Source organism: Corapipo altera, unplaced genomic scaffold (assembly GCF_003945725.1).
Source record: "Corapipo altera isolate COAL_440 unplaced genomic scaffold, ASM394572v1 49, whole genome shotgun sequence".
In the NCBI taxonomy this organism is placed as follows: domain Eukaryota; kingdom Metazoa; phylum Chordata; class Aves; order Passeriformes; family Pipridae; genus Corapipo; species Corapipo altera.
Window position 1 is genome coordinate 18,107,051 of NW_020884879.1, and position 22,181 is coordinate 18,129,231.

Sequence of the window (22,181 nt, forward strand, 5' to 3'; positions counted from 1 at the left end):
GAAAAATCTATCAGCGTTAACCAACTCAAAAGCAACTTTGTCCTTGTTTGGCTATGAACTTTTTGGACGGGGGGGAAAAGGGATGTGAGAACTTTAAAAGACTTGCTGTAGTATTTTAGAGTTGTAGAAGACTTGTAGCCATGTTTCCATCATGTTACTTAGGTCTTCAGCACAAAAGGCTATTTCTTTTCCAAGCAGCTTGGGAATACACATTTAAACTTCAATACACATTTGTGCTTTATCACTGATTTTTAGATCTGATCCGGCTCTAACATTTTTATTTATTTAAAAAACAAAAACCCAGCAATCTCTGTCAGATAAAGCAATGCCACAGTGTTGCAAATCTTTCCATGGCAAACACGTCATAATTTTATATGTTTTAGAATACAAGCAAACATTTCCGAGTCATTACTCATGGGCCATTTATGAAATACTTGGAGGTGGGTGTCAGCAGGGCTGATGTGATGGTGACTGGCAGCGTTCTCCCTGGCACTGAGGGTGTGTTACAGGAGAGGGAAGCTCAGTGTCTGGTATTACGAGGGTGTGTATCTTTGTAAGCCAAAGATGAGATTGCCCACAAGTGTGCTGAAATTTGCACACTGCTTCTTGTGTAGCAAGCTTTTGGCAAATAAACTCTCTGACTTGGAGATCTTTGTCCGATTTTGCTGTAGTAAGGAGACATTCTGGCTCAACTCATATGGTTTCATTAGGTTTGGTTAGTACAGACTCCCCGCATACCCTGTCCCACGTGTGCCATCAGGTAAAAGGGGAAACAGATCAAAATGTGTGTTTTATCAACATGCTGGATAAATATGCCAGGTTATTGACAAAAATAGGATGTCTTCCAAGTATGTGCACCACAACTCACTGTGCTTGCAGACTAGGAAATACTGTGAAGATGTGTTCCTTACTCAGAATACATGGGAAACAAAACCCCTTTAAATTAAGGCTTTATTCTGGGGATCTACATTGCTTACTAAGCTGGAAAGAAAAAAGGACATATTGCTCCTTTAAAAAAAAACAAACAAAAGAAGAAACCCCTAACTGTTTCAGTAGTGATAGTAGTTTGAGATTTGTTTTTATTTTCAGGAAGAGTTTTATGGAAATAACCTTGCTTTTATTAGCTTGTGCTCTATTTTATGCCACAGTCAGAAAGAATGATTACATTTAATATAGAGAGCTGGACAATTAACAGAGTTAATAGTCTTAAAGATAAGATAGGAATGCTTTCTGTATGTGATCCTGAGGTCATCAGATTTAAAGAAAAAAAGCAACAAAACCATATGAACAATACCATTACTGTGTAGCTTTCTCTTTCTTCACAATTATTGCAAAATTTATTTTGAGAAATCATTTTGTACTCAAATTTACATTATCTCAAGGAAGTGTCTCTCAGTTTGACTAATTACACAGTTTTAAAACTTTTTCTTACCTTAGGCTGATACTTCTTGGCTGTCAGTAGTAGATGACTTGACTTAGAACATCTCATGCTACAAACTGCAGTGTCATTCAGAATTTGAAAAACAGCTCAGGTGTACAGTATGAAAAGAAATCTGCTGAGTGGGGATCTAAATACTAGTGAACATTGTAAAACTTGGACTGACACAGGACCAAAAGCTGTTCATCATTAGGTTCTCTCATCAACCGCTCTAATTCCAGGACTGCATTCTAATCCACCTAAGGCTGAAAGAAAACATATTAATATTTTACCGTAGTGATTTAGTGTACATTAATTGTTCATGATGTACTTCATGATGCTAAAAATCCCCCAGAAAGCAGATTTTTATGAGTGCAAGATTTGACTGTAAGTTTCCTTAGCAAAACATGAAAAAAATAGTATAAAGAATGTCTTTCCTACAGCGTACATTTTTCCATATTAAAAAATCAATTGAAATGAGTTTTTATATGACAGAAGTATGAAGGGTCAATTCATTCCCTCTCTTTAGCAGTCACTAAGGGACCTGTTTTGGCAGCACTGAAGAAGTTCTACTAACAGCAGAGGGAATAGCAGGATTTGATCATGTCATACATGATATCTTCCATCTTCCATTCATTCCCTTACTTTAAATTAGCTTATGTGCCAGACTGTTTTCAGGACTGGAGTTTTGAAATAAAAATATGCATTAGATGTGTTTGTAAGCATACAGTTTTGGTATTAAAAAGCCAGAGATTATTTATAGAAAATCTTATTAAAAATATGCACTAAGGAACAAAAGATAATTCTAGTTAATATGTAAACCTTTTTATATTTTGTTAATCAGCATGTTAATGCAATGAATATTTTGTCATGTAACCAGTAATTAGTATTGTAGCAAATCCTATATGAATAGAACAGATTGTTGTAGCAAATACAACAAATTCTGCTTCAGAAGAAACTTTTCAAACTGAGCCATCAGGTAATATGAAACTGTTCCATCTCATGAAGAAACTACAGTGATTTCCTAAACAAATATTGACTGTCAGCAAATAACTTTTCATCAATCTTAATTTAATATACTTCTTTAAGAAAAAGTGTTAGGTATGGTTAAAAACAGTGAAACCTTGTACACTTCTAGTACTGTGCAATGATACTTTCTGAGTAAATTTTTTTCCATGATTGGAGGCATAAAATATTCTAACATTTCAGTCATATCCTTAAATATCTTTAAAAAATTCCCATTTTTTGTACTATTTGTCTTTTGTCATGTATAGGAAGCATTTGTAGTCACATTGGTTATTAACAAACACACTATTCTTATGAAGGGAGAACATTTTAGGTTTGCCCTTTTTGAGCAATAACTTCTACAGTTTTTTTGATATCTCATTAAATATTACAATGAATGAATAGTTTAAAGGAAAAGGAGCAACAGCAGGGTGAAAAGGAAAGCTCCTGTGGAGACCCTCCAAAATCTGCAGAGAATTTGTTCAAGCAGTAACACAATTGTAAATAGGCTTTGGTTTAGGGATAGCTCTGTGATTTATACAAGAATCCCGTTGTCATAATTATGTCACTAGACTCTGCTGGAGTCAGGAGGAGAACTGACCTGAGACTGAATCTGTGTGTCCCCATGGAGAAGGGATGATTTGTGCCTCTCAGGTAACTGTGGGCATGTGGAAATTAGAAGGATGAATCTTGAAAGGATTGTTGCCAGGTCTTTTCCTGTAAATTTTCCTTTTTCATTGGTAACCTGTCTGTCATGAATTGCCTTTTTTTTTTTTTTAATATCAAGGAGTTCTTTTACAGCTATTTTTACTGAACAACAACTGCAGACACTCTTTTCCATTCAAATAAGCATTTCAATGCTGTATGTACAGTTACTGGCTCTCATTAATTAGACATGACCTGGGAAGTTTTCCCATATGTGCAATCTTTAATGTAACTGTTTTTCAGCGGTATAAAGGGTAGTTTTCTGTAAAGAATTTATTGAGAAATAATAACATTTCAAATTCTGCTATCAAACATTTAAAAACACCAGATTAGCAAGTGAAATTCAGCTGTTCAGCTCTATATTTGGCACATATTCAAGCAGCTTTACAGGAGGGTTTTTAACTAGGTTTGTACACACCATGTCTACCAACTGATGAACTGTGGACCTCCCCAGAATTCTTCTTTACAGAGAAGGTGAATAATATTTTTTTTTTCCCTTATGCATCTAGATGGTACTTGAAAACATCATGCTGCCATCACTGCAGGGTCCAGTGCCTAGAGCCATTGCAGCAGCACAGTGTGTGATGGAGGGGATTTATGAGCTGGCCTTGCTGCAGGCCTTGTGTGGCTTGAGGCCTTGCTTAAGGGTGCCTAAAAAGCCAGCTCATCACTGCTGTGAAAGAATGTTAACAGCTGTAAAAGTAGGAGGTTTTACAGCTGTCTTTTAAAATATGAGGTTGGATGATTTGGGTATAGTTTTGAGATAGTCCATAATCATATCACATTTCCTTATTGTTCTGAAGAGAGCAAAATGGCGTAGGAACCTACAGTCTCTGCGTAGAACAACCAGAGCAGTTTGTTTAGAACTGTTTGTTCCACACATTGACAACAAAATATGTAGCAGGGCATAAGAGACAGGAAGCTTCCTGCACGTCCTTGGGTTCATGCAAGAACTGGAACCAATACAGCTCCTGATAAGGTTATTTCATAAAACATTCCAAGATTATCAGAAGGGTTGCACTGTATCATAAAAGAAAAAAAATACCCAGGTGAAATACAGCATGCAGAAGCAGTTTTACAGCTCCTCCCATTGCTGCACGTAAGTGATACAGTTATAGTTAACTTTGGATTATCAATCACTGTGAAACAGAATGGGAAGGTTGTACATTTGAGCAGCTTTTTCACTGTTTTTGCATTCAATGATGAGGCTCTCAGAACCAGTACTAGACATGGAAATGGCAAACTACAGTGAAGTTTTAGATCCGACGTATACGGCACTGGAGTTCGAAACTATGCAGATTCTGTATAATGGCAATGGTGAGTTCTCCTCCGTGAGGCAAAATCAAGCCAGTTGATAGATAAAGTGAAGTTTAGTAATGCTATAAGGTGCTAGTTAAATGTTTAATTAATGGAGCATTTGGGGGTTGTTTTCAAACTACAAATCTGCTCTTTTACACTTCATCACTAACTTTAAGTTAGTAACATTATAATTCTTTAAGGAAAATAAAAGAGAGGTTATATGTAATAAAGTAGATGAACTGTACTGTCACCAGTCAGTTAATCAAAGGAAGAAAATGGTGAATTCAGCAGTTGTTTTATTTACTGTACAACAAATGAATAACTAGTACTGACAGTTTGGACATGGAAGTATATTTGGTATACAGCTTTCAGAAGGAAAGGACAAAATTGTCCAGAGGTTTGTGAAAAAAATTAGCTACTGTTTCTTGATGCCTAGTTTCTAATTGTTAGACTAATATTTTATTTATATTTTATTTACTTAAGTGTTAATCTAGCCTTCCTAGGTAAGTGTATATATGAACTAGAGTGATTTTAAAAAAAAATCACATTGGTTTTATAGAGGCTGATGTTTAGCTGAGAAAAACTATTTACATTTAGCAAATGTAGCACTTCAACTTTAGGTAGAATTTTTAATTGCAGGTTTTGAGAAGTTGTACCAATAATTTATGCTTGAAATAGGAAGCACACCATTTCATTCTGCCATCATTGAATAATGACCAAAAAAAAAAAAAAGAAATGTCAGTCAATTGAAGTGAAGAAAAGTATTAGGCAAGTTAAACTACTCAAAAATGGCCTTCCAAATCTTCTATATAATAAAAAAGTTGGTCTATCGTATCATAAAGTATATGTATTTTTAAAAGGCAGAACTGGTATCTAATCATTTGCAGGAAAATTATCTAGCACCTACATTTCCATAGAACCTAATTAAGTTTTTGTTGTTGGGCTTGAAGTTTTATCTGAATTTCTGATGTTACATTACAGCAAGTTTAGTAAACAGAAAGGTAGACTAGGTTATTGATTTAGGATGGAAAAACAGACCTTTATGCCCTAAGTGATTTTGGAGCTATCAACAATGATTATAAAACTTTTAGATGATTTTTTTTTTTTTCTAATATAGGTGTTTTCATTGGTCATTTGTGTTTTTGCTGAGTAGTACCCTTTTGGATCTGTTAATGTTAAATAAAATGGGAAAGCAGATTAGGGAGGTTGTGCTTGGTTGCATTATGTGTTGGTGATAGAGCCGGTTAAATTATTCACTGTAAGTGATTAGCTTGATAGTTATTAATTATAAGGTGTAACCTTTTTCTGTTTAGAGTTTGAGTTTAGCTTAAGTATTTTATTATAGAATTTATTAAAACATTGTCTTGTTTCAGTGCTAGTCTGGAACTGAAAACTACCTCTTATGAACCTTCCTATGTATCTTTTCTAGTTGTCTAAATTAATTAGGAACATTCAGACGAGTTTAACAAGCCACGTTCAGGGAGATTTTTCAGTTCTGTTGAAATCAAAGAACTTTTCAACATCGGGTTAATTTCCCAGATATTTTGTTTCAGAATAATAGCTAGGAAAATAAGTATGTCCTTATATATATATACACACAACTTACGTTGCTGTAAAATATTTCATCATTACATTTAAATATTGTATTATTAATTATTCTGCTGTATCATGCAACATTACAGATTCCAAAAGAATGGTTTTGTATTTTTTAGAATAATTTTATAACCCATTTATGAAAATAATTTTCCAGTCATGACAAACCTAATTTTAAAATAAAATTTTTACAGAACTGAATTCTTGCTTTTAAGATTTCATTTTATTTAATCGATTTTTAATATAATTCCTATCAATTACAGCTCTGTAAAGCAAATCAATACAAAAAGGTTGTTTCTTTGTCTGAAGAACTCAGTTTAAATTGTAAACGCTACAGGACGCAATGAAAAATTTATATTTGTGTTGCACATTTCAGTTGGATCTATACAATAGGAATAATATTATGTATCATTGTTAACAGTTTTACTGTTCAACCTGTTTGCTGTTCATGAGTTCATGTACTCGACTTTTGAATCCATGTTTGAATAACTAATTAATGTGGCACAGTTTCCTCTCCTGGACAAAACTACAAATGCTTAGGCCTATTTCAAAGAGTTTTCCTTTCATTTAAATCAGAAACAAAACAGAAAAAGCTATTTTGCAATTGTTTCTTTTAACATGTCTGAATAAATATGTGTGTTTTGATTTCAGGTGAATTTCTTCAGTAGTGTTTATCAGATTCAGTGACTAATTGTTAATCACACAGCTAATATTCTCTGTGCAACAATATTGTCTGCAATGTTCCTGTCAAAAATATCTTCAAGGAAATAATACTTAGACAGTCCTCTTAGCAAGCCTTTTGTTTTCTTTTTTTTAAATTAAATATTGTGCAAAACCTTTTGTTTGTTTGTTTGTTTAATGTCCCAAACCTTTGTGTGAGTTGCCAGTTATTGCCAGCTCATATGAGAAGTGATACATGAGAGTCATCACTGTTTTATGCCAAAGTTCCTCTTCATGTTAGTAGGAATATATATGTAATTATACATGCAAAATTAGACTTTAATTTTTAATCCTTCAGTTGGAAAGAGTTTAGAATGCAATTATTTGTTGGTATGAACTTTATTAATTTTGTTAACATCTCTATCACTTTGAAAGTGTTCATATGAGTAAGAGCCAGATGTAATTAGATAGGTCGTGCTATATAAATCTTAAGTGTCAATTAAAAGACAAAAAAACAGAAGACGCCTCCATTTAGGTACAGCTTGTTCATGTGCTGGTTGGTGGAAGTCTTGTCCATAACTATGTAATATTGTTCTTCCCTCTTGTCAGACAGTTCAGGAGAAGCTGTCAACATGAATGCTGCTGACAATGGGGTCAGTAGTCTCTGTGCAATATGTGGAGACCGAGCGACTGGAAAACATTACGGTGCTTCCAGCTGTGATGGATGCAAGGGGTTTTTTAGACGCAGCATAAGGAAAAACCACGTCTACTCGTGCAGGTATTTCAAAAGTTCATCTAGAGGCACTAAAATAATGAATTTAAGCAAAAATTATATTTAGACTTTTTCAGAACTTTGTCAGGGTCTTTCCAGCTTTTTCTTAAGGGATGCTACTTGATATTACACATTCCAGATACTATCTTTCAGATATCAGTTGATATTATTGATCTTTTATTTAAGATTACAAAGGTCATCTCCTGGAAAGAAAAAAAAGAAAAATGAAAACTGCTCATATTTTCACTGCAATATGAAAATCGTATATCTTAACTGTTTTCTAAGAATTATTTTCTTAGGAAATTAGCTTCTGAATAGAAAGTCTAAGATTTATGAGGTTTTTTTTAAGGGCTGTGCTAACATATCTGCACATATTCCAGGTTTATGTGACACAATGCTCTTTTGATCGAACGTTTCCCCCCGTCAGTCTGATCTGCTAATTTCCAAATGGTGCCCTAATTATCACACTGCAGGTCTGTGCACTACGTTTGACAAATCACTCTTGTGCGTGCACAGGATCATAACTGGTGAGTTTTAAGCTGTGCACAGAACACATGGAAAACTCTGTGAGTTTAGACAGATCACTGAAGGCGTCTATTGGGTTTTCATGGCAAGGTTTTTGTAGCAAGGAGGCTACAAGAGTGGATTCTGTGAGAAGCTCTTGGAAGCATCCCCTGTGTCTGGTGAAGCCAATACCAGCTGCCTCCAGAATGACCAAAGATGAGCCCATCAGCAGTGGTGGTGGTGCCTCTGGGATAACATATTTAAGAAGGAAAAATAATTATTGTGCAGAAGCAAATTGCAGCCAGAGAAGAGTGAAGTGAGAATATGTGAAAGGAATGACTCAGCAGACACCAAGCTCAGTGGAGAAGGAGAGGGAGGAGGTGCTCCAAGCACTGGAGCAGAGATTCCCCTGCAGCCCGTGGTGAAGACCATGGTGAGGCAGCTGCGCCCCTGCAGCCCATGGAAATCCACAAGGGAACGGATATCTACCTGCAGCCTGTGGAGAACTCCCTGCTGGAGAATATGGATGCCCGAAAGAAAGTTATTACGCGGTTGGGAAGACCACACAGGAGCATGTTCCTGGTAGGACCTGTGGCCCCACAGAGAAAGGAGCCCATGGTGGAGCAGGTTTGCTGGCAGGACTTGTGACCCCACAGGGGACCCATGCTGGAGCAGGCTGTTCCCGAAGGACTGCACACTGTGGAAAGGAAAGCATGTTTTCTGCACCCAGGAAACATGCTGGAGCAGTTCATGAAGAACTGCAGCTCATATCAGAGAAGTTTGTGGACAATTGTATCTGTTGGGAGGGAACTTATGCTGGAGCAGGGGAAGAGTGTGAGGAGTCCTCTCCTTGAGGAGGAAGCAACAGCAGAGACAACATATGATGAACTGACCACATCTCCTGTCCCCTGTCTCCTTGGGCCACTTCATGGGGCACAAGGAGGAGAAAGCCTTTTGTAAAAATGCCTTTTTAGTAGAAACATTTGTTACAGTCTTCCTTGATTGCACAATACTCTTAAAAGGAAATCTCTCCTTTACAGTCATAGCACAGTGATATAGCATAGACATACCCCTAAAGTGGTGTGGCAAGAGCTGACATTAGTGATTTCAGGAAGAGCTCTGCAAAACCTAGGTCTGTTTATCTAACAAATACATGCAGATCAAAAAAAAAGGCAGACCTAAACAGGGAGAGGGGAAGAGGGCTCATGTGCGTTCTCTTTAGGCACACCTGTAGATGTACATAAAAGCCTGGATAAGCCTTCCTGCAGTGTCATACTCTGTGTGTTTCCTCATGTCTTTGTTTCATTGTGTTGGTAGAAAATGTTCCTCTCATTTCCTCTTTAGGTTACCACTTGTAACGATACAACATGTAGTTTGTTCATTGGTATCTCCATAGGGAGTAAAGGTTGCCAGCTGAGGGTAATGGTTTAACAGCTGAGGGGCTCCTCAATGCCAGCAACATTTGCAATTTCCTTGATTGGCCTTTCCATTTACTTTTTGTAGCTTTTCTTCGTTTGTTTTGTCACTGCCATTTGACGAAGCCAGTTACTGACATATCTTACAAATCAGTTGAGGTGTAAATGATGCACCTAAGTCTGAAATTTTCCACACTTGCCAGTTCCAATGCATATATTTGTCTAGGCACACATATATATTCCTGGAAATGGAGCACCTCTCAAAACTGATTAATAAAGAAAAATAATCCAAACAACTGAAGAAAGAAATCTGGTTATAGACATTATTCTTACAGGCCAGATTAGTTGGTTTTCTTCTTTGTAATCAGAGTGCTGCTTTATTAATGCTATATACATTTCCCTTTTCTTGTCTCTGGTAGATTCAACCGACAATGTATCGTTGACAAGGACAAAAGGAATCAATGCAGATATTGTCGTTTAAAAAAGTGTTTTCGAGCAGGAATGAAAAAAGAAGGTAATGGAGTCATTTACTATTTGATATACAAAGAAAAAAATTCTGAGTGAGTTTTAAAATATAATAAAAATTCTAAAAAACTCCAACAGAATAATTCAATGGAAAGTCTGCTATAATGCCTTCATGATGGAGAAATGCTTTTATATTGAGGTAAAATATAAATCTTCTAATTTTCAGGTGGGTAAGCAGTTCTAGCATTTTGATCATAAGCAAGTCCATGGATTCAAAGTGAATTTGCAAGTATTCAATCCATGAATCCTGGCACCAGAATTCATTGATTTGTATATATTGAGCCATATGCTGGAAAAGTTCAAACTATGAGACTTTAGTTTTAATTTTTCATGATATCTCTATCTGGCATTTTTTTTCTACCCTGAGTAATGACAGTGCCAATTTACCGGTTCTTCCATTAAATTTAAATGTAAGAAACATTTAAGCCAGAGGAAGGACTGTGAAGTTGAGTGAAATAATAGTGGTGAGAAGACTAGTGGTAGCTGTCAGTGGAGTCTCCACATTAATTAAAAGAAAAATCTAATTTCTTTAAGGCTTAAAATGGGAAAAATGTTACTTGTGCATCTCACTGACAGGGATGAGAAATGTGAGTCACAGTGATCCTCCTGTCGAAGTGGAAGGACCAGATGACCACAGGAGCAGAGTGATAGGGAAAGAAGGGCAGTGATAATATCAGAGGAGTATTGCTGTTGGGGCTGTTGCTTCACTGACAATTATGATGTAGAAGCAAAAGATGTCCTGTTCTGTTTCAAATGCGCACTAAAAAGTGGTTCATCACAATTTTGCTACCTGTTTCGTTTGGAGCATGGTGTATCTGCCTGAAGGCCAGTCTGAAATGTGAGTGCTCAGTTCTCCTGTACAGTAACAAGGCTATCATTATTTTAGTCTTTACATAGCTTTCGTAAGATAAAGCAAGCTGTTTCTTTAGGCTCTTAAGTATCTATCCTGTAGTACTGCTTTGCTAGTGATCACGTTATTGATATGAGATAAAATAGATTTTTCTTTTTGAAGCTGGATGGGGATATTCTAAACAGTGTTACACAGTGTATGAATGAAATAGGTTTGCTAGCTCTTATGGATCTCCTTTAACAAACTTTAACCTTTGGAATTTGAGTCATTAAAATCGGTAACATATTGTATATATATTATCAATCTGATGTGAAGAAAGGGAGAGACCTGTGTGTCCACAGCTGCCCTAAAACTTTTGCAAAAAGCAGAGCTTTACAGACTTTTAGAACCTGGAATTTAAGAAATTTATCTCAGAAGGGACATCTGGAATTCATCTAGTTCAGATGCCCATTTAAAGCAAGGCTAGTGTCTAGGTTCAGTCAGGTTGCTTGGGACTCTGTCCAGACAGATTTACACAGTCCCTGAGAGGGGAGATGTGACAGCCTTTCTTGGCAAGTTCTTTCAGTGCTTGACCAGCCTCATTGGGAAGAGTTTTTAATTTCTAACTAATTGGAATATGTCTTACTGCAATTAGGGTAGTGTCCATTGTCTCTTGTCCTTTCACTATGGATTTGAAAAGAATCTGGCTCCATTTTCTGTACAGAAATGAAGAACCCCACCTCCATGTTGGTCCTCTCTTTTCCACATAGGCTCTGCTTCACCGTGTGCACTTTGTGGGTTATGTCTCCATAGCCCTCCTCTGGACACTGCCTAGTTTGCCAGAATCTTTCATGTGCCGAGGAGCCCAAAACAGAGAAATGGTCATTTCCTTTAAGATGCTAATGCAGCCCAGTGCGTGGCATAAAACTTTCAACCTAATTTACACTGTTCTGCCCTACTTTGGTCCCACTACCTCTAAAACTTTCATTTTTTTGTTGCATCCAAGCCATGTTTATTCGAGGCTTCGAAGTGCTAAAATAATTCAAAACACTGAACTGCTTGTGTGTTGTTACATACCTTTTCACATGGTCGGAGCATGTTTCATAGTGTAAGAAGTGTAGTATAGTCTCTATGATTGTTTCTCCTCTTGTTTCTAGCAAATCTTTCTTTTCTGCAAGAAAAAGTAAGAAAGGCTTCAGTTGGTGAAAGCTATACAAGACCTCTTTAAGCAAATATTCCACCTTCCTCATATAATTTCTGTTTAAGGCAATTTTAGCCTGAATTGACAGAAAGGCTTTAACCAGACAGACAGTCTAGTCTAATAATCCAAAATTATGTATAAGTAGGAGAAAATTGAAACGTCCACCTATGGTTCTCAGTGTGCTCCACCAGTGACTTTCACTACTGATTGTCAGAATACCTTACTATTTTTACAATACTAATCAGTGCTGACATTATTTTAATTATCTATGTAGCACTTACGCTGCTGAAATTCAGTGGATGTTTTGGCATTCTTTTACAAGAGGTTATGGTTTTTGTCTCCTGTCTATACGAACATATAGCACTTTGTGTTTATCACCACACAAAATTTCTTACTGTGACCTTAATAAAAGACCCATCAGTGAGTGTCCTTGCAAAAAGTTAGTACACCTCTGGAATAAACTATGTGCATTGTTCAGATAAACTCTGAAACTATTCAGTGCATAGAATATTTTATTTTTTTTTTATTGAAGCATCTCTTACTGCTCCTAAATTCTATAATGCAGATTGTTTCCCATAAAATAGCAAACTTATCTTTGGAAATAAAACTGCTATTCTTAAAAAATTATGAGATTCCTTGTGCAATAAAAAGATTTTGATCAGCATAATTCTTTTTTTTCTCCTTTTCTTTTTTCCTTGACCTAACCTTGGACATTATTTCGTTTTTAGAAATATCTGACTGATAGTTTTATTTTTTCTTTTTCCTTCAGTTCAAAAGTATGCCCTGTTGCTTCATAAGTCTTGCGTGTGCTGAGTAAGGATTCCTTATCCTAAGCCCTTTCAAATGCCTTTCTTTGGACCCTATTAGACAAAACTTACTGTCCTGAAACCTTTTAACTGAGTTAATATTCAATAAACTGGCTAGGAATGTACTGTCACTGAGGAGGAGCATGAGATTTAAGTTTCAGAATTATCTTACTGTTAGGTTAAGTTCATGATTTATTCCTCTTTCAGAATTTCCCACAGCAGAGCAGGAGGAGGGCTTTCATACTTCCTCTGACTGAGATATTTTTTCAGTGGTGGTGCTGTATCTCTTGACCTCTTTGACAGTTTGGAGATGTCCATTTCTACCATTATGATAAAAACTACTTTACTTATTAAATTGGTTGAAATAAAGTTAGAACATGTCTTCAGGTTCAAAAGAAGAAAGAGGTTTTATAGTAATAAAACCACTGAAAAAAGTGATGATAATTCAGTATCTATCTATAATTAGTTACACATACTTTTTGCAGGCAAGTAATATACAGATAGAGACCATAAACATGTATTGTCATTCTTCCTCATTACTCAGAGCTAAAAGCAGATCATCCTCTTTGAATGTCAGACCTTTCAGTTCTTACAGTTATCTTCTGAAATACGGTAAACTTCTGAAATTATACTGTGTGTCAGCTTTTACAAGTCAGTAAATGAGATGATTATTCTTTTCCAGCTGTACAAAATGAACGGGACAGGATAAGTACAAGAAGAAACACCTTTGATGGCTGCAACATTCCTTCTATTAGCACATTGTCACAAGCTGAGACACTCTCCCGTCAGGTACTGAGATATACCACAAAATTATTTAGTAACTTTAAGACTGATTTTACTAAAACGAAATACTTTTCAGGTTTTTATTGTATTGAATGTAATTATTGAGATTACTTTCTTCTGCTTCCAAAATGCACCCAACTTCCTGTTCCCAGTGAAAGAATCAGTAATAGAATACATTCTTGAAGCAAAGTCAATAAAAAAAATTCTACTTTGTCCAGGACAATATGTCTTAGGCACCTTTCTTAATAAAGCTTTATGGTTCTTACTGCTTTTAAATCAGTTGCTGTCTTAGGCAGCTTGTGGCATCTATCTATCCTTGAAGCAGGCTTTCCCATGAAACATTAGTGAAAAAATTGTCCAAAGCCATTACATTCAAAGGGGCGTGGACACTCATTTCTTTACATTCTTTTGAAAATCCAGTTTTTAATATCCTTAGACATTATAAGTAAGGCAAACAGAAATGTTCCAACTGCAGAGTCTGTTCACATCTCGCTTTTGAATTTTCTTTGTCTCATCTGAACTTCATTTTCTCTTTTTCTTTTTTTTTTCCTATCCAATCAATTGCTGCATGGAACAGTCTCTAGTCCTTTTCTGCAACTCAGATAAATCATGATCATTGATTCTGCATTCTTGCACCTCTTACTAACTTGCTTAGAATTTAACTGCCACCTTTATGATTTCATGCTGACTGATTTATACATCCCCAAATGTTTTGTAATCTCATCCTTTATCAGCATCTCTCTTAGGCTGGAACTGTCTGTAAAGAATTGATGCAGGAATTACTGGGTGATATGTCTTTGGCACATATTGCATGTCTGGGCAGACTAGATGGACATAATGGACCTTCCTACCTTTCATACCTATACACTATGAAAAATATAGCTGTTTTTACCTCCTTAGTAATTTTTTGAAGTTGCTTATTGTGCTTTTTTGTATTACTCCGTTAATCATTTCTGACTGGTATATGCAATTCAAGAATAAGAACTGTCTTAAACAGAATCACGTCCTCAGATGTTTATGGCACAAAGTTCTTTTCAAACAGTAGATTCCTGGCCTAAAACATCCCCTTGTGTACATGTGTACATTCTATGTACTATTTGGTAGGACAGAATTAGTTCCGCTATGTCAAGCATATATGAAGATACAATCTCGGCCTCAAAGTCCAAGAGACTACATTAACATGGTGGAAAAGTCAAGTCTTAGAAGTACTTGTTTTTCTCTCAATCAAATAGGCCTGTAAGATAAGTTCAGTCCTGAGGAGAGACTTGGATGAGGAGGTAGTGTCCCAAGTCATTATCCAAGTCCTTCAGCTGTGAAATGAGGAAGAAGATGGCATTCATACCTTTTGAAATTTTCATATTAAATAGAGCAAATTAATTACTTTGTTCCTGAAGATCCCTTACAGGGGGAAATTGTCCAAGTGCAATTTTTCACCTACAGACTCAAGAGAGGCTTCTAGGATTATGTAAATATGAAAGGGACATGCTTGACTCCCATAGGCATAAAGCCATCTGTCCCTAAGGTTTTCAGGACAATTGTGATATAGTGTTAAATTGTCATGTTCATCAAGTCATTAACAGGTACAAGTTCCACTGGGAAAGGTTTCATCTCAATATAAGAAAGAAATTTTTACAGTGAGAATAAACAATTACTGGAGCAACCTTTTCAGGGATGTGGTGGAGTCCTCATCCCTGAGGAACTAGATGAGTCCATCATCTAGGCTTACTTTGCCACAAAAGATTGGATGAAATCATCTTTCAAGGTTCTTCCTAACCCGCACTGGTCTATGATTCTATGAAGTCAGTGACGACCATGTTGCACCCCAAAAATGAGAGGAAGGTTAAATCAATAGAGAAAAAGAAATAGTAAAGTTCATATCTTCATATCCTTGTGAAGAGATGAAATCTTAATAATGAACTCCATGGGAGTCGTCCTATGAGTCCCCAGCAGAAGTTCAGCAAGTAATTTTGGCATGTAGTTTATAATGTAATTTTTAATTTACAAAGATGCACAGGTTTGATTAAAAGATATTAAAGGAAAGACAACGTATTAACTTCATGAGTCAGTATGTCTAACAATTAAACAATCTGCCTCTTCTTTACGTTCTTGTATTATCTCCTAGTTGGTTCATGGTGGTATCTTTCTCAGGTGTGACCTGCTATCAGAAGCCTCTTCTTTGTACTTTTGAGTCTTGATCAAGATCTCTTTTACTCTTCTGGAAAAGCAATGAAATGTGTTGAGTTTCTTTACTCTCTTTCTCCGCTGAAGGTTTTCTAGACTGAATCACTCTGATAGCTCTCACCTGAATGATATTCAGTATTTTCAACTTCGTTTTTGTAGAAGAGATGCCAGAAATGGACTCATGATTATAGCGTGGATTTCTCAAATGCTCTATCTACAAAGAAACAATACCTCTAACCTTCTTCCTTCATGATAGCCTTTGAATTATGTGTTTGAGGAGGTTTTCACCTGTCTAGCTGCTCTAATTTCCCTGAGAACTAATGTTCAGATGGTTAACTGACATTAATATCTAAGCTATTTTCGGTGTTTTACACTACTTAATTATGTAGGAAGCGCTGAGCTTTAGTTCAGAAGTGCAACTGCTTTTGACTACCCAAGGATAATGGGATTTCACTGCAGATCCCACTGTAGGTTTTAACATGGATATATGAATGAAGGGGAACTGATAGGAGGTCAACCTAAATAGATTCCAGTATCCTGAAGTATGTACAGGTATGCTATTGGAAGATCAAACATTTAATTTTTTTTCCTGAGGAAGATAATCACACTATATCATTTTCTGAGTATGCTTCTAGTAATAAAACTTAAAGGGAAAGTCAATTTCATACGTCTATTACAGTGGTGGGGTTTTGGTTTTGTAGTGGAGGGATCTTTTTTTCTTTTTCTTTTTCTTTTTCTTTTTCTTTTTCTTTTTCTTTTTCTTTTTCTTTTTCTTTTTCTTTTTCTTTTTCTTTTTCTCTTTTTCTTTTTCTTTTTCTTTTTCTTTTCCTTTTCCTTTTTCTTTTTCTTTTTCTTTTTCTTTTTCTTTTTCTTTTTCTTTTTCTTTTTCTTTTTCTTTTTCTTTTCTTTTTCTTTTCCTTTTCCTTTTCCTTTTTCTTTTTCTTTTTCTTTTCTTTTTCTTTTTCTTTCTCTTTTTTCTTTTTTCTTTTTCTTTCTTTTCTCTTTCTCTTTCTCTTCTTTCCTTTTTCTTTTTTTTTACCTTTTCTGTCTCCTCTTTTCTTTTTCTTTCCTGGTATGATAGCAGCTGTAAACTGACCTTGCCTTCTGACCTTACCTTCTCAGGCTTGGCTTTATCTTAAGTTGTCTTTCCTACCTGGCTTAAGAGCAAGCCTGGTTTTGTTCCTTTCCTTGAAAAGTCATTAAGAATTTCAGGATTTGGCTCAGTGATTATGTAAAACTGTCCCAGCTTCAGGCCCAGAAAGATATTGCTCTCTTCCTATTTCACAGAACACTGTTCACTGCAGGTGGTCTAATGCACACTCATATCCTTTACATTTCCTCTGCAATGTCTCAGGCCTCTGCCTATACTGCTGCTTCATCATTGCAAACTGTTCTCCTCCAGGCACTAACCCCCCCCCCGTTTTACCTTCTAAAGTTAATGATACTTATCTTTTCACTAGAAGAATATACTACCCCTTTATCACTCTCTTTCTCTGCCCTTAGTATTACTGCATGCCCCTATGAGCTCTTCTTTTTTTCTGAAATGAAGTAAATGTCAACCCTTTTAAAGGAAAAAAAAAAGAAACCACCTCCTCTCTACGAATGATAAGGTCTTTGGTATATTTAAAAATAGCATTTTGGAATGAGAAGGTATTGTATCATGATATGAATGATTAAATACTGCAATGCACACTGGTAATAATGAGAAATAAAAATTTATAATTTACATGCAGGCTAATGGTCCATGTGGTCCAGGAATTTCTCAAGAGTATCCATGATTACTGCTGTGATATTTTCTTAAATATTCTGTTAACCAGTGAAAATGCAACTGTATGAAATTTAACATTGTGAATTTTTTCTCTCATAATGGCCAGATCTCAATGTCCAGTCCTGGTTCTAGCACTGATATAAATGTTAAGAAAATTGCTGGTGTCAGTGATGTCTGTGAATCTATGAAGCAACAACTTCTGGTCCTGGTGGAATGGGCTAAATATATTCCAGGCTTCTGTGAATTACCACTGGATGACCAGGTATAAGAGGACACCAAAGAGAAAACTTTAATTATACTGTTCTGTTACTCCCATGATCTTTGAATGTCATGATTTTTTTGGTCTGATCAAATAGATCTGCATGCTAGACCCACACCTTTTTTTTTTTTTTTAAGTTTTGAAATAACACCACCACATAAAAGATATTAACAAAAAGAAGCAGCAAATCAGCATGTCTCTAAGCGTTTTGTTTTTTCTGTAGTCTTTTGGAAGCAGAACTTTTTTCTGACCTTGATAAGTATTTATTTCATGTTCACCTTTCATTATAATATGGCAGCATGTTAATTAGAAGCAGGGCTTCTCTACTTGAAAAAAATAAAAGCCATTAGAATCTTGAACAAATTCCAAACGTACTGGTATCAATCCATAGCACATAATCTTTCATATATTACAATGTACTAAAATTATATTGTATATAATGAATGTGAGGAAAAAAGCATCAAGCCTTGAAAATTTACAAGGGTTTTTACGACAGAGGTCTGATCTATCATCACATCTATAATATATCCTAATATATCACCCGCTTTCAGAGTAAGTTGTGTTGGCACACCCAGAACCAGTATTCCCACATTGTGGTGAGCAGTTCTTTCACCAGCAGCCTGGGCAGGAGGTTAATTGGTTGCTTGAGATCTCTCAACTACAGTCCACCAAAATCTCATACATCTTGAAAATCACTCTGTGACTGCAATTTTGTAAATCCTCCTTTTTGTCTCTTCAGTCTCTCAGTTTTTAACAAAATCCTGCAAGAAGCGTTAGATTCATCCTTGGTTTTGATACTCAAATTGAGTCATTCCCTCTTATATTCTTCCTCAGGAATATGAACATGTTTCAGACCACAAGAGACCCCTCAAAACAGGAGTTTAATGATATCTTTGCAGACCCACAGAGTATGATATATGTGCACAAGCTCAACATCCTGGAATAAGTTAAAACTCTGTTCATGTGAAAGAAGGAGAATTTTAAGTGAATTGTTTACACAAGGGCAACAAAAACAAGAAAAAAATATTGCTGCTTTTACTGTTAAGATGGCATGAAGGAAAAGGGAAGGTATAAGATGTCATTAAAAAGTTCCTGTCTGCATATAAAAAAATAAATTATCATCTTAGAAGGACAGGCTGAAAACATCCTTACAGTGATTGAAGAGTACATGTTGGGAAAAACTCCTGAACCTTAAGTAGCTTAGAAAAATAGGGACAAAGATATTGAGAGATAAAGCAAATACCACTTTTTCATTTGTGATAGCAAATTTCTAAGGAGCATTGTGCATTTAGTAATGAAATAAAACATCTGGTTTTGAACAAATTATTCCTGATCTGGGAGTCAGCCTGATTTCCAAACCATAAAGGAGGCCAGAGCAGCTAAGTTAACTAACTGAGAATGAAAAAAGTCTTAACAGATAAGTGTACCTAGGTACTGTTTACTCATAAAGTATTGGCTTGTATTAGAATTACTTGCCAAGAGACAAGTTCCTTGAGGAAATAGAGACCATTGCTGAAGTTTCAAGAAGACATTAAAACCAAAGGAAAGTAAATAGATGACAAAGAGTAAACAAATAAGTACAAGTGCCTTCCCAGTATGAACCAGGATTCTTCTTTGTTGACAGTAGTGGCTGTTTTAGCATATCTGGCTTTGTTGTAGAAAAAGCTCTTTTAAGCACCACATAAATTTTTGGTTCAAGTTGAGAGAAATGAAACACTGATAGTGCCAAATTCACTGTAGCAGTTCATTCCAGCCCACTGGAGTCTTTAGCGTCAACTTAAATGATAGAGAAAACTTTGCAAGGGAATACACACTAAAGGTAGATAGTGTATTTATTGATAAGTATTTTGCAGAGCCTAATGTTTAAAATCTGGACCGAATGCTAGAAGTGACAGAGAATGACGATTTAATTATAGAGTGCTGTTTTTATGGTGTTAAGATTTTTATATTAAAATCTTAATTGTCTTAAACATGTACCTAATACATGGTAATATGCAACCTCTTTTCTTTTACTCTTATTGGAACTTACTGCTTTATCATTTATTGAGTCTGCTGTTCTTTTCATGAGGTTGCCCTGCTAAGAGCACATGCTGGGGAACACCTGTTGCTTGGAGCAGCAAAACGGTCCATGGCGTATAAGGACATTTTACTTTTAGGTAAATATTGGTTTTGTTTTACTTATTAATGATGATGTACATTAGCAACCATGTAATCACTTAAGTGAGACAACTGTTCTGGCACAATCAAAGCAATGCATTCTCTGAATGTTAAATAGCTATTAATGACATAATGTCACATGTCTGTTACAGCAAAAGCAGATGGATAGGTGAGCTAATATTGGATGCTACAAACCAAAACTTAAGGGAGTTCCTGGCAATTGTCTCCTTACATTAGCATCCTTTCTACACCTTTATCCCTTAAAAAAACCAGAAGAAAACAACAAAAAGCCCTGTCATAAACCCCCCTTTGTTTAAGAGAGCAGCAGCCAACCTGTTTTCACGTGTACTAATTTCAGTTTTCATGAAAACCATTTATCTGGAGCTTTCTCAAGAGTCCTTCAGACACAGTCAGAGAAGACTCTACTGGCTAGAATATCGGATAGCCTGTTCCCTTCAACTCACTTTCCCAAGAGCCCTCTCACTGCTGCCTTGACAGTCACCACATGGCCATCATGTAAACAGCTCACCTGCTGTCCCTGACATGTGGTAGATGGGTGCATCCATGGCACGGTGAGGAGTCATGCCTGCAGAAGCATATTCTTGGTCACTTGAAAGGGCTCCTGCACTGGGTTATATAAAGAGAACATAGCTGTTAGGGAAAAAGACATTGTTGCATGGTGGAAGCATGTCTTATCTTAGTTCATGCAACAGAGAGGCTCAGTTACCAGATGGGGTGTGTGCCTGTGTGAGTAGGGACTTGATGAGGCATTTGTTAGCATTGTTTGAAACAGGGCTCTGCCACTCTGAAGCGTACTCTGCCGAACATGAAACGTGCAGCATTTGGGCTGCTTTATGAGAAAGCGTGTAGGTCATCTTGGACAGGATTTTTGATGTGAGGCAAGACTATATGGAATATGGACTCAAACTAGTCTCTTCACTGGTGGTGTGGAACAAGGACATTTTTAATACTTGTTCTTCTCCCTCTTTGGGACAGTCTTTTCGCAGCTCTAAATCATCTTGAATTTATTTTTACACCTATTATAACATTAAAAGGACAAGAAGGGCTTGGTCTGAAGGTATTTCACCACCAATCCTTTCAAGATAAAAGCTATACACATGGCTTTCTTTATGTAGTTCTTTCTCTAGATACTGTTTCACTGACAAACTTAAATAAAAAAGGAATATTTACAGTTTTATTGGGATTAGTAGGTAATAAGAAAAAAAATGAAAAAATAATAAGCAGAAAGTTATATTCAGTGTCATGAGCATCAGCATATGTATCAAAAGAAGAACGATTTGAGGCTTTAGGGCTTATTTCTGGTACTTGGAGGCAGGTATCTGTAAAGTTTATGAGTCATTTTGGCATGGATCCCTTGTGACATAATCATCAGCTTTTCTTTCAAAAACTGCTTTGATGGCTTTTGAAAGCTCTGCGAATTTGCCAGTGTTCTCCAGGAGGTGAATTAAGATGCCATGGTGCAGACTTCTCCAAAATGGAAATTTAAAATTAAAGAAAGAGGGAAAATTATTTCTATACTGAAGATTTTATGATGCTGCTAAATTTTATCAGGAGTAAGAGGAGCACCTATTAGAAAAAGAAGCATTCCCCTTATCTTCTCCTATGTATTGACAAATCCTTCATTCAGCTTGGGATGTATTATTTTAATTGGGGAAGAAGACATTTTAAGATCAATTCACTATTATATTTATCTGTTATGTAAAGATAAAGGCCTACTTACTCCATACTTGTGCATTCAAACATGAATCTCAGTTCTGTGGACTAATCAGGAACTGTACATGTTGGCATATTTACATGTACAGATTTTTTTACTGGGTGACAGCTATAATTTGCACATATACTCTGTTTGGAAAGAACACTTTTGTATAATGGAAAGGAGAGTTATTACTTAAAAAAATTATTAACCTGAAATGTGCTTTTGAGAATGGGCTTCATCTCATGTGTTACATCAAAATCTTTATATTAATCCACTTGTTGGTATTCTTTCTCTCTAAGGCAACAATTACATAATCCATCGCAACAGTACTGAAGTAGAGATCTGCCGAGTGGCAAATCGCATTCTGGATGAATTAGTTCGACCCTTCCAGGAAATTCAAATAGACGACAATGAGTACGCTTGCTTGAAAGCAATTGTGTTTTTTGATCCAGGTATTTTTACAAAAAAATCTCTCAGAATTTTTTACACATGGAAGAATTACTCAAAGTAATTTTTGTTAATGTAGAATCTGTTCATGAATGGAAAAGAATCAAATGAAAAATATAAGTAAGATGCTCCTTCCAA

At 36.0% G+C, this 22,181-nt stretch overlaps 1 protein-coding gene across 2 annotated transcripts in view; it reads left to right on the forward strand.

The window, feature by feature from the left end:
• The window catches only part of HNF4G (hepatocyte nuclear factor 4 gamma), a 61,639-nt gene that overhangs the window by 35,308 nt on the left and 4,150 nt on the right, over window positions 1–22,181 (forward strand). Inside the window, exons 1-7 of one of the 2 annotated variants that reach the window (XM_027638889.1) lie at window positions 4,256–4,444; window positions 7,289–7,457; window positions 9,790–9,884; window positions 13,414–13,520; window positions 17,570–17,725; window positions 19,791–19,878; window positions 21,896–22,048. In XM_027638889.1, the coding sequence (XP_027494690.1) occupies window positions 4,327–4,444; window positions 7,289–7,457; window positions 9,790–9,884; window positions 13,414–13,520; window positions 17,570–17,725; window positions 19,791–19,878; window positions 21,896–22,048 (886 nt within the window). In that variant the 5' untranslated portion in view covers window positions 4,256–4,326. Of the gene's footprint in view, window positions 1–4,255; window positions 4,445–7,288; window positions 7,458–9,789; window positions 9,885–13,413; window positions 13,521–17,569; window positions 17,726–19,790; window positions 19,879–21,895; window positions 22,049–22,181 lie in introns of those variants that run through there. The other variant, XM_027638890.1, reaches the window with a different exon arrangement.